General features: G+C 36.3%; 1 protein-coding gene and 1 pseudogene across 1 annotated transcript; both read right to left on the bottom strand.

Moving 5' to 3' along the window:
• Positions 1 to 510: 510 nt before the first annotated feature.
• On the bottom strand, positions 511 to 9,141 carry LOC101423014 (hyaluronidase PH-20-like). Its single transcript, XM_012519571.1, is given in 4 exon segments — positions 511 to 630; positions 632 to 934; positions 7,615 to 7,704; positions 8,185 to 9,141. Coding segments are annotated over 4 exon segments (1,470 nt in total).
• Positions 5,974 to 7,582, bottom strand: LOC139438979 (ras-related protein Rab-28 pseudogene; annotated as a pseudogene).
• Positions 9,142 to 17,144: the final 8,003 nt, after the last annotated feature.

The following is a 17,144-nucleotide window of genomic DNA, read 5'->3' as shown; positions in this document are numbered from 1 at the left end:
CTTTGACTTTAAAAAGCAAAATGTAGCAATAATGGCTTTTGTGACAAAACTCTCTTGATAATGATTATGAAAATTAAATATATTATTCAATGTTCTTTGTGCATTGGTCAATAATTTTAATTTCAAATTGATTGGGAGAAATAATCATTGCTCAAAAAAAGGGCAAAATACTACCTTTTGACCATGGGTTTTGATTCACATTTCAAATATAAAACTTTAAGAATAGACACTATCACTTGATTAAAAAAATAAATTATTAAATATAAAAATTTAGAGTATGTAAATATTAAAGTACATGAATAAGAAATTTAGTAAGAACTGACTTGTACGTGAATGCTATAAAAATGTAAACCATGATCAGATTACGTTTTTTCAGTTAGCATTCTGACAGCCCTCTTGGGCATTGTTAGAAATGGTTTCCACTGAACAAGTGTCTTTGAGAAACCCACTGAAATCTTCCCAAGGAGCACCTGGACACTTTGTGGCAGATGGCATTGGAAATGAGACATTCTAGGAAGGGAGAGAAGATTTTTCAGTCAAGATGGAAGGACGACTGGGTTCTACTGAGGCTACAATGGCTTCTATATAAACGTCTTCAGCAATGCATACATTAACAGCATCAATGTTTTTTTATATTAATGCTATTATTATAACCAGAGCTGGTATAAAAGCTGCAATAAAATTTTTCAGAAAATTGCTGCAGGTCTTCAAGTGTGGGTTTCCCCTGTACTATGTACTTTCCGCTTTTCACAATTTGAATAGCAAAGTTCATTGGGTTCAGGTGAAGATAATCACTTGAATTCCAGCGTTTCCTTATACACACTCCTTGCTCCTGGCAAAGCACTTGGCTACACATTTTGGCTGCTAAGGTGATGTTGATTAAGTAGGGATTCAGGGTAGTCTTCATGTAGTTGTTCAGCTTCATGCAAGATTGCTGTGAAATTATCAGAAATTATAATGTCAGAGCATCAAGAGCCAAGTTAGTTTATATGTAAATTTATTCACTACAATGAGCAATTTTTAAGGAAAAGTGAAAAAAATATTGGATGAAGCAAGAAGGAGGAAATATTTTAACAGTATTTACCTTAAAAACAAAATTATTGCAATTGTACATTTTAAAAAACATTTCTAAGTGAATTTCACAAGCCATTTCATGCATTGAATGATTGTCTAGGTGAGGCTTAACACACCCTAGCCTTAGTCTTCCTCAATACTTCATAAACTAATCAGGGTAGGCAGAATGGTAAAAGAGTGAGAACATGGACTCCATACTGATTGGAGACCCAGTTCCATCAATGACCAGCTGTGTGAACTTGAGAATCTCTCAAAATTTCTAAGTCTTCATTTTCTATCTGGGTGTCCCTGGGCAAATTAATTAACTTGCCTATGCTTCAGCTTCATCATCTGTAATATAAGGATAATTATAGTACTTACCTCATAGGGGTGTTGGGAAGATAAAAAGATACACTGTATATAAAAGTGCTTAATAGAGAGCATAGCATATGATAAGTTGGTCCTCAATAAAATATAAACAATAAAATGAGAATTACATTTATCAGACAAGTTCAAACTGTTATGGAAAGTGTTTTTTAAATTAGCACAAAAGAACAAAACAGTTCCCTTTAAGAATGTTTTATATTAAATATTATGCAGAGGTCAATTTATGGATGTTTTATGACAGCTATACTTATTTGGCAGAGTATGAGTTGTAAGCAAATGAAAAGATTCACCATGAGACTAGTGCATTCTAAAACTTGGATACAAGCTTTTTAAAAATATGGATGATTGTTGTTTTCTTCATGATCAACAGTTCTATTGGATGAGATGTCACTTTTAGTCCATGAGCTAAGGAATGCTAGTGTCATATAAAAAGTAAAACTGGACTTCCACTGACAGCCAGTATCTAAACACATATCTCAGTGCTATAATCACAAAGAAATGAATAATGAAAAAAACAACTGAAATGAGCAAGGAAATGAATCCTCCCCTGAAAAGTAACACCAACCATGCCTATACCTTGAATGTTGTTCAGTGAAACTCATGTCAGATGTAGGACCTACAGAACACAAAATTAATAATTTTGTGTTGTTTAAGCTGTGGTAATTTTGGCAGCAATGGAAACCCAACACACCATTCCCCTTCTTAACTCTCGAAAGGCTTTACGTGAGGTTTAGAATAAAATTCAACTTGTCTTGACCTATATACAGACTGACATTGTATACCTCTTCTCTGGTACAGCCCTCACTTACTCACTATAACTGAGATGTAGTGGTGGTATCTTAACCATGATAGGTTTCATTTCAGACTTTTAGGACTGCTGCTTCTAATATTTCCTTTTTGTGGAATGCTCTTTCCCTTGATTTTTTAACGTGGTTTGGCTCTATCTTGTCATGTAGATTTGATCTTTAATTAGACAATGCCCTCTTCCAACACTTTTTCTGTCAATTTTTTCAGATTTCACTGCTTTAACTCTCTGCATAGCACTTCTTACACCAAATATTTTTCTCATTTGTATATTGTTTCTATTCCTCCGTCTTAAATGTAACCTCTCTACTTTCACAGACTTTGTCAATATTCTTAAACAATCTATCCCCAATGTCAAAGATACATGAAAATTTATACCCAGTGTTCAGATGACATTGTAGTTGCATTTACAGCCACCCAAAAGCAATGGTTAGGTAAATGGGAAGTAAAAGGTTGAGAAAGCTTAAAGAATCAATAGTCTACATAAAATATATTGTATAGAAATATCTAATAATTGGCACCCCTAGACATAAAGCCGAGTTCACAATATTTGCTGATTTCCATGGTATAAATACTCCTAGCTTTTCCAATTTCAAGCTATCAATCTGACATTACTGAATGTCGAATTGGGAAACAAGAAAATAGTGTGTTTATGTATTTGGGAAAACAAGTAAAGAAAACAAGGAGTAAAGTTTGGAAGACTATACTTTTTAAATAACAATTTTATGACATATAAAAGATTTTCCCACGGTACATGTATTTTCTCAGTACTTACATTTTCTGTTATTTCTTTTCATTGGTGATCAAAATAGAGACAACAGAATCATACCATATAGGCAGAAATGCCTCAGATTATCTTGAAAGAATCTCATAAAGGTGATAGCTGTTTAATACTTTTAAATGAATAAGTGTATGGCTACTCTATCTGAGGGAAAATAGATATTTTAATTGTTCCAAGATTTCTTCTGGTCTTAAGAGTATAAAGTCTATTTTCCATTGATATTAGGATAGAATCCCTGGGTCATGAGCTTCATTAGATATTTTCCTTGGCACTAGTTACTAGAATTTCCACAACCATCACAGAAGGAAAACACAACTCCATTTCAACAGTGTTCAGGTAACAGCTTTTACTCTTCCACTGACTCAAAAGAATTTGAAAAAGTGGTAGAAGATACGCAATATGAAGAATTAAACAGATGTAAATAAAGGAAGAAAGAAAGGGACCAGGTCATAGTGGTGAAAGGTCTTTTGATGTAAAGAAATATATTAGCGGGCGGCGGACTTGGCCCAGTGGTTAGGGCGTCCGTCTACTACATGGGAGGTCCGAAGTTCAAACCCCGGGCTTCCTTGACCCATGTGGAGCTGGCCCATGCGCAGTGCTGATGCATGCAAGGAGTGCCCTGCCACACAGCGGTGTCCCCCATGTAGGGGAGCCCCACGCACAAGGAGTGCGCCCTGTAAGGAGAGCCGCCCAGCGCGAAAGAAAGTGCAGCCTGCCCAGGAATGACACCGCACACTTGGAGAGCTGACACAACAAGATGACACAACAAAAAGAAACACAGATTCCCATGCCAATGACAACAACAGAAGCGGACAAAGAAGATACAGCAAATAGACACAGAGAACAGACAACAGGGGTGGGGTGGGGTGGGGGAAGGGGAGATAAATAAATAAATAAATAAATCTTTTTTTAAAAAATAGAAATATATTAGGAGAGAATGAATAGAGTTCATATTATACAAATACCATATTTCCCTAGTGAAAAGAATTCTGTTTAAAATTTTATTTGAATGAGACACTACTAAAAATAATCCATGAAAAATGAACAGTTTCTATTTCTTTTCCCTTAAGGAAGCTTTGGACGATTTTGTGTGTATTTTCAGTATCTCCTGATTGTCCCCTCCCTCTCCTGAATCCAGCTCCCAGAAAACACAAAACATATCTTCCTAATGTCTTTCCCATCTCATTGGCAACACTTTGAAGCCAAAAGCCTTGGAATCATTTTAACCACTTCTCCTATCCCACCCTACCTCCAATCCCTCAACCAATCCTTAGTTCTACTATAGGTCTATGTTCAAAATCCAAACACTTGCCAGCACCACGACTGATAACCCTGTGGTCCATGCCACCACCAATAACCTCTTCTCTCTTCTCTCACTCTTGTCCTACAATCTAATCTTAACTCAGCTAAGCGATTATGCTAACATGTTAGTCAAAAATTGACATTCTCTGCTCAAAATCCTCTGATGACTTCCTGTCTAAAGTAAAAGCCCATCATTGCCTATGAAGACCTACATCTGACCCTCTGCTATCTCACTGACCACTCTCTCCCTTGCTCCCTGCACTCAAGTCACACCAGCCTCAAGGACATTCCATTTACTGCCCCAAGACTTGCTCAAATAGCACCAAGGCACCTTGTACAACTACCCCATCTAAGACAACACTGTTCTATCCCCCTCCATCCTTACCACACTGCTTCATTGCTTTCCATTGCATTTATCACTACCTAACATATTATATCTACATAAATTGTATTTCCACTCATGAGGGTAAACATGCATGGCAAAGGGACTTTTTGTTCACTACAGTATTTATAGCACATACCTGACACTCAGTAACAATAGGTGTTCAATAAATCAGGTGTTAGCAAACTGTTACTGTAAAGACCAGACAGAAAGTACTCTAGGCTTTGTGAACCATACTGTCTCTGTAGTGGCTACTCAACTCTGCCTTTGTAGTCGAAAGCTGCCATTGACATATTCCTAGACATATGAGCATGACTATGTGCCAATCAACCTTTCTATTGTTATTAATTGCATTTTTAAAGTAAATTTATTGGTGGAAGAAAAACACCTGAACTTTAGGTATGGTCTGATTCATAATGATCCAACAATGTGTTGTAACTCATTCTGGGAGTATTTTTATGCCATTTGCAGGAGAAATTCTGCTCAACTTTTATCAAAATTCATAAAGCCATCTAACCCGAACATGACACATTACGTAATGAGTAAGACAGAGTAATAAATATATAATATCAAGTATTTACTACTTTGTGTGTTATAAGCTACAACATAAGCAATTTAGGGCCTTTTTTTAAAAAGAAAAACATATTTCTATTACAGCTTTATTTCTAGCATATTCAGTTAGATACAGCTTTATATATTTTCATCCAAAACAGACTGCAAAAGGTTGCCTTCTTAAGTATCTGAAGAAAAATATATTACTTGTTTAAATGTCTGCAGTCTTAAGTATACTTTGCCACCTATGAACTCAGATAAGAAAATGAGGCTGTTCTGTGACAAAATACCTGGCTGATGATGAAGACTTAGGTAGTTTCCATAAATGATTGGAAAATTTACATCAGGGAAAAAACTAAAGACACAAAGAGAACCAACATCATTCTTTTTCTATGAAGCAACCTAATTCCAGAGAATGGGCTTTCTATTTGATTTCAAAGTGTGTGGTCCTGAAGCTGAATTCTTTCCTCTCCCAGGAGCTGCCTGAGGCTGTGAAGCAACACTGAACCTGGAAGCAAGTTGGAAAGCATCTGTTAACTGAGCTCAGAGATGGTAAATGATGAAGTTCTTAAGGTCCTCAGGTGAAGGGCAGGCAAAACTATCAATAGGAAAAACTCACTCATTGGACTACAGCTATAGAGCTTCTAGGAGGCTTAACGTTTTATAATATAGATTGCTGGTTGCAGTTTACAATATCTGCCTTTACTGTCCTCTATGACTGTTCTAGTTCTGCTTTGTTTAATTTCAGTCCAAGGATTTTAGCAGTAACTTTTTGAAAACACATGAAGACAAAGCCTTCTGTCTTGGCTGGGACAAAGGGACTACTAAACCATTTTCCCTGGCAAAACCTTAAGTATTTTTCATGTTTTACAGTTCACATATACTCCAAATCAATTTTATTGCCCACCAAGGCAAGCAGTGGCTGAGCTTCTGATACCTCACCTATTTTCTTCACCACAGTATGCCAGTCTTCTAAATTCTGAAAGCTTTTGTAATTTGCAATATCAGACACTGAGAAGATTCCCTGTGCTCTCTGATATATTTATCTAACATCTTGCCTCCTATTGTCTGCCGTCCTGTATTCCAAATACGAAGAATAACACTCAGATTTCCTGGAAATGTTATCCTTCGCAAAACGAAATCTGGTCCTATAGTTTATCTATACTGTTTTCCAAAAGTTTCTTGACCAAAACACGCAGCTAGGGAGATCTTCACCGAGGTGTCAGTTACCGTTCTTGGCGCGCTTCCTCAGAGTCTGATGTGGTGTGCTGGGACTCCAGCCTGCCCTCCAGGGTAGAGAGAGGAAGGAAAGAAAGAGGTCTGTAGGGCCGGAGAACGGAGGTTGGGCAGCACTGAGCACAGGACTCCCGCCCCGAGGTCTCAGCGGGTGCTGGAGGAATCCCGACTATTACTAACTATATTTTAATAACGTGTTCTAGGTACTGGGATTTTACCATGATAAGACAAGGCAAGATCCCTAGTCTCCAGTAGCTTACATTATAGTAGGGTGAGACAGTGAGCATCATCATGGTAAGTAGTGGTTAACTACTAGAAAGTAAAAATTCAACAAGGCAGAAGAGAGAGAAGGTACAATTTAAAATAGGGTGCTCAGAGTAGGTCTCTTTGAAATGTTTTTGCATCTGTGTCAGTTAAGGAGCTATCTGGTGGAGAGTGAGTGTTCTAAGCTGAGAGAACAGGAAGTGCAATGGCCCTGACGCAGTATTTCAATAAATTCTGATAGGCACTGTAATTTTAATTTTATAATTTTCACACATTGTGAAATGCTGTTATTCTTTTTTTAACCATCTAAAACTATAAAAAACATTCTTAGCTCATGAGCTGTAAAAAAAGCCACAGACAATGGGCAGCTTGGGTTTATGAGTTGTAGTTTGCTGATCCCTGCAAACTACATTTGGATGACCAAATGAATAAATGAATAAATAAAATATGTGTTCCATAAACAGTGATTGAATGTATAAAAGACTGAATAAAATAAAGAATGAATTCACATTGACTAGTTGGAGCTCTTTTGAGAAGAGACAGAGTATATTTTAGCTGGGAAAAAACACCTAACTCCCTGTCTAAAGACTGAGATTGTAGTCTTGGTTTTGCTTCTTACTATCCATGAAACTTTAAAACTTTCAGTTAATCTTGCTGAATATGTTTTCTCCCTGAAAACAGGCACAATATTTTCTGCCTTATAACGGGAGCACAGAAATGTGAGATAGTTTGATTCAACCAATATTAATTGAGCACCTACTATTGTGCTGTGAATAGCAGTGTGTGCTATTTAGTAACTTCAAAACAGTAAAGGTAGACATGTTTTTATTTATTTTCTATGAATTCAACTTACCCTATTTTTGGTTAAATTGAGGCTTCCCCATATTATAGTTCCAGAGGCACCCAGTGCAATACTTTCACCAATTGTACTCACAAGGTCTTCCTGGCAAATGTGAGAGAGTTAGCAGGTAGGAATACATGAAAGTATTTCACATAGGAAAGCAACAGCAAACCTAAGCATGCTGACCCAAAAATAATAAGTTAAATATTTCCCTACTATTTTTACTATCTTTTACACAGCTACTGCCATGCTATAACAAAAATGCAGACTGAATATTATTGATAATTACTTCTGTTGACAAGAGAGTAGGCCATGGAGAATGAAAAACCTAGGATAATATTCTCTGTCTCCTACCTAATTTAACCTAATTTGCTATGAGTGCTAAGTTTTTGTGTGATTACATTAAAAAAGGAAACATTCTTATTTTCCTTTTATATAATGATATAGAGCAGCATGTATGCACATTCCTAAATGATATTATTTAATATAAGCTAAATTTTGCTCCCTTAAAGATCATGTTAAAGTCCACTAAACACCATTTGTGGACATTTTATCATAGCCCCCTTATCTTGATTTAATTACCTGAGTAAGGTATTTCGAAGATGCATCAGTAAAAACTGGGCGGGTGTACACAAAAACTGGAACTGGACTTTTAGCATGGGATAATTTAGAAATCCGCATGGCTTCTTGAACACGATTACGGGCAAAGAGTGTAGCTTGTGGAGAACATGTTAGGTGACTATTCAAATAAATGGACGGGTAAAGGGCAGTGCTTTCCTTCCACAACCAATCAAGCTCATCATTTCTTCTCTTTTCTATATCAAAGCAACTTCCAGTATATCGAGGTTTATTATAATTATGGTTGTAACAATCAGGAAAAAGATAATAACCCCATAAGTAATTTGGCCGAAGTGACTTTCCTAATTTTAAAGTCCTTTGCATAAAACTCTTTCCTGCCTTTTCAAATTCTTCTTTAGCTATCTTGATAGCCTCTGTGAAATTAAGTTGTATATATTGTTGTTGAACCAGCTCAATAGACAGATTCTTGTAAACATCTTTAGGTTTCCAGTTTCTTGTCCAAGTAGGCCTCCAGTTTTCCCAGTCAATGACAGCCAAGCCCACACGGTTTCTGGGCACATAATGAGAAATGTCCCTTGCAGCTTTGTCCATATGTGATTTTAAGGATCCCAACTGGGGGATTCCTCCATTCGCACTTTTGCCTGTCACTTCATTTACATGAGGATAGTAACCAAGTCCATCAGCATAAAATAATGTAATATCTTGCCTCCTGGCATCTTTTTTAGGGCTTCCTACTAAAGAAAAGAGGCTCAAGTCAAGCAGCACATGAAACTTATTAGCACATTTTTCAGTTGGGGCATTCCAGGCCAAGAGAAAAGGAACATTTGGAATAAGAGGACGTGGTGCAAAATTTAGAGCCAGGCAACTTGTAACCAGAATGAAAATGACCACTGCGTGGGATACTCCACTGAACCCAAGGAAGCTTCCAAAGAAGATGCACTTGAACTTTAACACTCCCATTGCAAAAAGCAATGGCTATGAAAATCGTTTCTTTTTTATTACGCACTTTGATTTACCCAGTCTTCAGTGCAAGATATAAGCACACAATAAGTAGTAGAATGCAGCCACTGTGATGGATAAAGAGATGTGATGATTATGTCATGCTTAAATATTCTTCTTGTTGCCTCTTTCAGGAATGTTTTGCAGCTGAAATAAAGAAATATAGAATATATTATTTTTTATACTGCATTTCTATGTCAGATATTGTATGCTTTACCAAGTTATCAATGTTAAAAGCAGTTTTAGAAGATGGAGGACTCACTCCAGTGTTTGAATCAATAAAATTATTTAAGATATGATGCAAATTCTATTATAGCTAACATTTTCTTGTCTTCCCAAATAATCACTGAGGCCTTATAGAACTGAAAGCAGGCATTTTTCTTTTTGCCTTCCTAGGTGTGCAGATCCAAACAGTGCCTTAATGAAAGTCTGCTGAATGAAAAGAATTTTTCCCCAAACCCACCCTATTATTATTTGATATATTTTATTACAAAAGTTGTAGGCTTACAAAACAACCATACACATGTGTAGACTTCCCATGTAATACCCCTTCACCAACACACCACACCATGGTGGAACATGTTACAGATTTTGAGATAATATCCTCAGACTATTACTACCCATTACTAGCATACATTTAGCACACTTTTTTCACCCCTGCTCCCCATTATCAACACAGTACATCTTTGGCATTGATGCAAGAATATTGTAGTATTGTTAACCACAGCCACAGGTCACATCAAGTGTATTTTTCCCATGTTTCTCCACAGTCCCACCACCATGCAATAGTGACGTACATCCACTCCAGAAAATAGCACAAGGACACTCTTTCATCTGTACCATCAACCACAATTCTAATTCACCTCTGGGTTCACTGTGTTATTCAGTCTCTAAAGTCATTCTCTAGCTTTCTTTCAGTTGACATTTATATCCCTAAACTACCTTTTTAGCCACAATCCCATTAGTAAACCAATCTGCTACTAAGTATGTGCTATCATCAACTCTATCCATTTCCACACTATTACAGTAAAGATAATTAAAACTTCTACATATATTAAGCATCAGTAGTCTTTCTCAGCCCTCATCTCCTAATAAGTAGGTTTTAACTCCATGCATTTATTCTTCATATTTAGTTCATATTAATGAGACCATGCAATATTTGTCCTTTTGCATCTGGCTTACTTCACTTAGCATAATGTCTTTACTATTCATCCATATTATTATATGTGCTCCAATTTCATTTGTTCTTACTGCAGCATAGTATTCCATCATATGTATATACCACGTTTTGCTTATCTATTCATTGGTTGATGGACACTTGGGCTGTTTTCACTTATTTGACAATTGTGTACAACACTGCTATGAACTTTGGTGTGCAGATGTCTGTTTGTGTCACAGTTTTCAGTTCTTCTGGATATATTCCTAGTAGAGGAATTGCTGGATCATATGGCATTTCTATATTTAGCTTCCTGAGGAACCACCAAACTGTCATCCACAGAAGCTACAACATTTTATAATCTCAGCAACAGATTAGGAGTGTTCCTATTTTTCCACATCCTACCCAGCATTAATTGTTTGGTTTGGTTTTGTAAATAATGGCCATTCTATGCATGTGAGATGATATCTCATTGTCATTTTGATTTGCATTTTCCTAATAGCTAGTGATATGGAACTCCTTTTTTTATGTGCTTTTTGGCCATTTGTATTTCTTCTTTGGAGAAATATCTTAAGCTTTTGCTCATTTTTTAATTTAACTGCTTGCTCTTTTATTGTCGAGTTGAATGATCTCTATATAGAATGGAAATCAAACCTTTGTTGGATATCTGGTTTCCATATGTTTTCTGCCATCGAATGGGTTGCTTTTTTACTTTCTTGAAGAAGTCCTTTGAAGCACAAAAGTGTTTAAATTTGAGGGGGTCCAATTTATCCATGTTTTCTTTCATTGCTTGTGCTTTTAGTATAAGGTTTAAGAATACACCACCTACCACCAGGTCTTGAAAATTCTTTCCTACATTTTCTTCTAGGGACTTTAGTGTTCATGCTTTCATATTTAGGTTTTTGATCCATTTTGAGTCAATTTTTACATAAGGTATGAGATACAGGTTCTCTTTCTTTCTTTTGGATATGGATATCCAGTTCTCCCAGCACCATTTGTTAAATAAACTCTTCTGCCCCACCTGTGTGGGTTTGACAGGCTTGTCAAAACTCACTTGACCCTATATGTGAGGGTCTGTTTCTGAACCATCACTTCAGTTCCATTGATCTATGTGTCTATCTTCATGTCTCTACCATGCTGTTTTTACCACTCTAGCTAGGCAATATGATTTAATATCTGGAAGTTGAGAGTCCTCCAAATTCACTTTGCCTTTTTAAGATTTTTCTGGCTATTAAGGGCCCTATACCCTTCAAGATAAATTTGATAATTGCGTTTTCCATTTCTTTAAAAAATGCTGGTGGAATATTTACTGGGATTGCATGGAATGTGTATATCAATTTGGGTAGAATTGAAATCTGAATGAAATTTAGTCTTCCAATTCATGAACATAGAATATTCTTCCAATTTTTAGGTATTTTTTAATTTATTTTAACAATGCAATTTAGTTCTCTGAATACAAGTGCTTTACACACTTGTTTAAGACTATTCCTAAATATGTGGATCTTTTAGTCACTATTGTAAATGGAATTTATTTCCTAACTTCCTCCTCAGATTATGCATTACTAATATATAGAAACATCACTTTTTTTGCATGTTGGTCTTGTATCCTGACACTACTGAAATTGTTTATTAGTTCTAACAGCTTTGTTGTAGATTTCTTTTTGGGACTCTCTACATATGGAATCATATCATTGAGGAAGAGCAGAAGTTTTACTTCTTCCTTTCCAATTTGGATGTTTTTTATTTCTTTTTCTTGTCTGATTAAGAGTGTAGCTAGAACCTCTAGCATTACATTGAACAAAAGTGGTGGCAGTGGGCATCCTTGTCTTGTTGTTTTCCTCAAGATTAAAGCTTTCAGTCTTTCACCATTGAGTACAATGTTAGCTGTTGGTTTTTCATATATGACCTTTATCATGTTGAGAAAATTTCCTTCAATTCCTATCGTTTGAAATATTTTTATAAAGAAAGGATGCTGTATTTTGTCAAATGCCTTTTCTGTATCAATCAAAAGGATCATGTGATTTTTCTTCTTTGATTTATAAATGTAGTATATTATGCTGATATTTTTCTTCTGTTGAACCACCCTTGCATGCCTGATATAAAACCCACTTGATCATGATGAATAATTTTTTTAACATGCTGATGGATTTGATTAGCAAATATTTTGTTGAGGATTTTCACATCCATAGTCATTAGGGAAAGGGGCCAGTAATTTTCTTTTTTCATAATATCTGTATCTGGCTTTGGTATTAGGGCAATATTGGCTTCATAGAATGAGTTTGGTAGCATTCCTTCTTGTTCAATTTTTTTGGAAGAGGTTGAGTGATAATATTGGTATTAAATCTTCTTTGAATGCTTGGTAGAACTCACCAGTGAAACCATTTGTTCATGAGTTTTCATTTTGGGGAGTTGTTGGATGACTGTTTCAATCTCCGTACTTGTGTTTGGCTTGTTGAGGTCTTCTATTTCTTCTAAGGTCAATGTAGGCTGTTTTTACATTCCTAGGAATTTTTCCATTTCATCTACATTGTCTAGTTTTTTGACATATATTTGTTCATGGTATCCTCTTATGGTCTCTTTTATTTCTGTGGGGTCAGTAGTAATGTCTCCATTTTAATTTCTGATTTTATTAATTTGCACCTTCTCTCTTTATTTCTTTATTAGTCTAGCTTACCGTTTGTCAATTTTGTTGATATTCTTGAAGAACTTACGTTTGCTTTTGTTAATTCTGTTGTGTTTTTAGGTTTTTTTTGGTTCTCAATTTCAGTTTTGATCTTTGTTATTTCATTCCTTCTGCTTGCTTTGGAGTAGATTGTTGTTCTTCTAGTTACTTCAACTGTATAATTAGGTCTTTGATTTTAGCCCTTTCTTCTTTTTTAATGTAAGCATTGAGGGCTATAAGTTTTTCCTCTCAGCACTGCCTTCACTGAATTCCATAGGTTCCAATATGTTGTGCTCTCCTTTTCATTTGTCTCAAGGTTTTTATTGATTTCTCTTGAAATTTCCCTTTTGACCCACTGATTATTTAAGAGTGTGCTGTTAAATCTCCATATATTTGTGAATTTTTCCTTTTTGTGCCTCTTGTTGATTTCCAACTTTATTCCATTATGATCAGAGAAAGTGCTTCATAAAATTTTGATCATGTTGGATTTATTGAGATCTGCTTTGTTACACAAAATAAGGTCTATTATGGAGAAATAACCATGAACATTTGAGATGAATGAATATCTGCTGTTTTGGGGTGCAATAGTCTGTATATATCTATTAGATTTAGTCCATTTATCATATTATTCAATCTCTCTGTTTCTTTATTGATCCTGTGCCCAGATATTCTGTTCAGTGCTGAGAGTGGGGTATTGAAATCTCCCACTACTATTGTGGAGACATCTATTTCTCCTTTCAGTTTTGTGTGTGTTTGCCTCATGTATCTTGTGGCATCCTGGTTAGGTGCATATACATTTATGATTATTGCTTCCTAGTGAATTGCCCCCTTTATTAATATGCAATGTTCTTCCTTGTCTCTAACAATAATATTGCTTTTAAAGTATATTTGATCCAATATAAATATAGCTATTCTAGCTTTTTGTTTACTTCATGCATGGAATATCTTTTAACAACTTTTCACTTTCAATCCATTGGTATCCTAGGGTCTAAGGTGAGTCTTCTTTTGTAAACAACATATTAATGGCTCATATTTTCTTATCAATTCTACCAGTCAGTGTCTTCTGATTGGAGAATTTTATTCATTAATATTCAATGTTATTTATGTAAAGGCAGTTCTTATTTCATTCTTTTTGATCTTTGGATTTTATCTGTCATGTTTTATTTTCACCACTCTTTTAACACTTTAAGTTCATCTTACTGATATAATCTCCATTTCTAGACTCTTTCCAAGCCTTTCTTTCTTGTCTCTTCTTTAGAGACTGTAGCACTCCTTTTTGTATTTCCTGCAAAGCCAGTCTCTTTGTTATAAACGCCCTCAGTTAGTGTTTATCTGTGAATATTCTAAACTTGACCTCATTTTTGAAAGATAATCTTGCTGAATATAAGATGCTTGGCTGGTAATTTTTCTCTTGCAGTATCTTAAATATATCATACCACTGCCTTCTTGCCAGCATAGTTTCTGATAAAAATATTGCACTATTGGATATCCTTTATAGATTATACGTCACTTTTGTTGCTTTCAGAATTATTTTTGTCTTTGGAATTTGACATTATGAATTGTATGTCTTAGAATTGGTCTATTCAGAATTCTTCTGATGGGAGTACAATGTACTTCTTGGACACAGAAGTCTATGCCCTTCAGTATGATTAGGAAACTTTCTACCATTATTTCTTCAAATATTCCTTCTACCCCTATATCCTTCTCTTATCCTTCTGGGACTCCCATTACACATATGTTTGCACACCTTCTGCTGTCATATGTGCAATTTCAAGCACCTGTTGTTACCCAGAGAGCCTGAGAAACAGTCCACCTTTTGTCCTATCAAGGGTGGGGGTGGAGCCCCAGGCACCCAACAGTTGAGTTTGTACAGACCCAAAGCATCTGCAGTTGCCCTGAGGGATGCAGAGGTGGAGATGGAATTAAAGGTGCTTAATAAATCAGGTTGTGTGGGCCAAATGTGCCTGCAGTTGCCTGGAGAAGCTGAGGAGAAGCAATTCTTCTCTTCTCCTATTGGGGGGCAGGGATAGAGCTATAGGTGCCCAAGTATCCAATCTGTGCAAGCTGAAAGCACCTGCAGATTCCCAGAGAGGCTGAAGAAACACAGCTCCCTCCTATTCTTTGGGCATAGAGGGGTAGAGATGGAATCAAAGGTGCCCAACAAACCAGTTTGTATGGGCTGAAAGCATCTGCAGTTATCTTGAGAGACTGGTGCAGGACCCCCTCCCCCAGCTTCCTCCTCCCTGCCAGACATGAAACTGGAGCTTATGCTAGGGCTGCAATCTGATCTTTGTGGAATGAAATTGGTCCCTACCATTACTGAGGTTTTCAGTCACCCCACTTTTCCTCATGCCAGGGGTGGAATTAAAATGGCAGCTACCAGCTTCCGAAAAGAAATTTTAAGTCTATCCTCCCATTCTTGTTTGTTGCTTCTTGAAAGACCACTTTTTAGTGGCCTACCAAATATTGAAAACAACCAATTAGAATTTGTAAATCTCATCTTTTCTTTTCTTATTTTTTCAGAGGAAGCAAGAAAGGTAGGAGGCAAAATTCACTTCTGCCAGAGGTAATAAGTCCAAAGTTTTCTGGAACTATTGCACCAATTAAAATATCTTACCAAGGAACAAATTAAATGCCCTTTGAAATATTATTCCATCAAATCATATGCTAATGTACTCTCATGTTAAAAGAGTATAGAAATGGCTATTATTGTATATCTTCCTCTGAAAGATATGCATATATAGCTTAATAATAATAGCTATAAATATATATATAACTCCCCACTATTGCTCTTTATATATATTTGCACTTTTAGAGTCTTTGATAAGTCAGATTTTGATGTCATTCTGATTGCCACAATGTGAAGAACTATCTCAAAATTTGGGGGTATTAAAATGGCCCGAGTCTTCCAGGAAAATGGTGCCAAAGTAGGAAGGCAGAGTCTGACTCACAAAAAAATGTAGAGAGAAGGAAGTGACCTATCTAAAGGTGCTGTTTTGGCTATATATAGAATCGGAAGGAGCTCTGTGTCATCTAGAAGGGTACTGGAAAGATAAAGAAGTCAAAGGAAAACTATGAGTTGCTCACCCCTGTGGCTGGAAATGGCACATACACCCCACCCTAAAGGCAAGTAGCTTCAGTTGAGCCCCTGGCTTGCTGCTGCCAATAGAGTGGGAAGGGGAATTTCCTGGGAAGAAGAGGGATCAGATGGAGGGTGTTGAGTGGTCTCTTTGTGGTGAGTTTGGCCAGCTGAGCCCCCTTTGAATCTCAGAAAGGACCTAACCTGAAGGGTAGAGGGGTGGGGGGATCTGCTCAGGCAGGTTGTCACATCTAGCTCCTTGGGGGAGAGAGAGGAACTAGATTAGAGAAGGGGCTGTGACATGTGCCTAATCAGCAGGCCTTTAGCAAAGGGTTAATTATTTATTTTCCTAGGTCTTGTATGGTTATTCTTCTACCTTTTATTATTATTATTGCTATTATTCTTTTTCTCTTATCTCTTTCTTTTTCTCTGGCCCTAATATTTTTTTTTCAAGGGAATAGACAAGAGCAAGGAAAGTAAAAAGAGGAACAAAGTGTCAAAGTGAAATCTTACCACACACACATATACAACAGCAAAATAAAACCTTAGAGTAGATAGAGGAAGCTAACCAACTGAATAAGCCCATCAACATAAACAGATGCCTAGACACCAACAAAAAGTTACAAGCCATACTAAGAAACAAGGAGACATGGCCCAGTCTAACAAATAAACTAAAAATCAGGAGGAGATGCAGAACATGGAGCAACTAATCAGAGATGTCAAAACAAATATCATGAACCACTTAATGAACTGAAGTAAGACATTAAGGATATGAAGAAAACACTGGGATAACATACCAAAGAAATTGTAAGCATACAAAAAAAAAAAAAACAAACAGATATGATGGTGATGAATGGCACAATATGAGATACCAAAAATAGACTGGAAACACTTAACTGCAGATTTGAACAGGCAGAAGAAAGAATCAGCAATATAGAAGATAGAACAGCTGAAATCAAGCAGATTGTAGAACATATAGATAAAAAGATAGAAAAAATCCAGCAAGGACTTAGGGATTTGAATGGCAACACAAAAAGAACACATTATAGGCATCCCAGAGGGAGAAG

This window comes from Dasypus novemcinctus, chromosome 5 (assembly GCF_030445035.2).
Source record: "Dasypus novemcinctus isolate mDasNov1 chromosome 5, mDasNov1.1.hap2, whole genome shotgun sequence".
Lineage (NCBI taxonomy): Eukaryota > Metazoa > Chordata > Mammalia > Cingulata > Dasypodidae > Dasypus > Dasypus novemcinctus.
The sequence above is the reverse complement of the archived record's forward strand: the minus strand, read 5'-3'. Positions and strand labels throughout refer to the sequence as shown.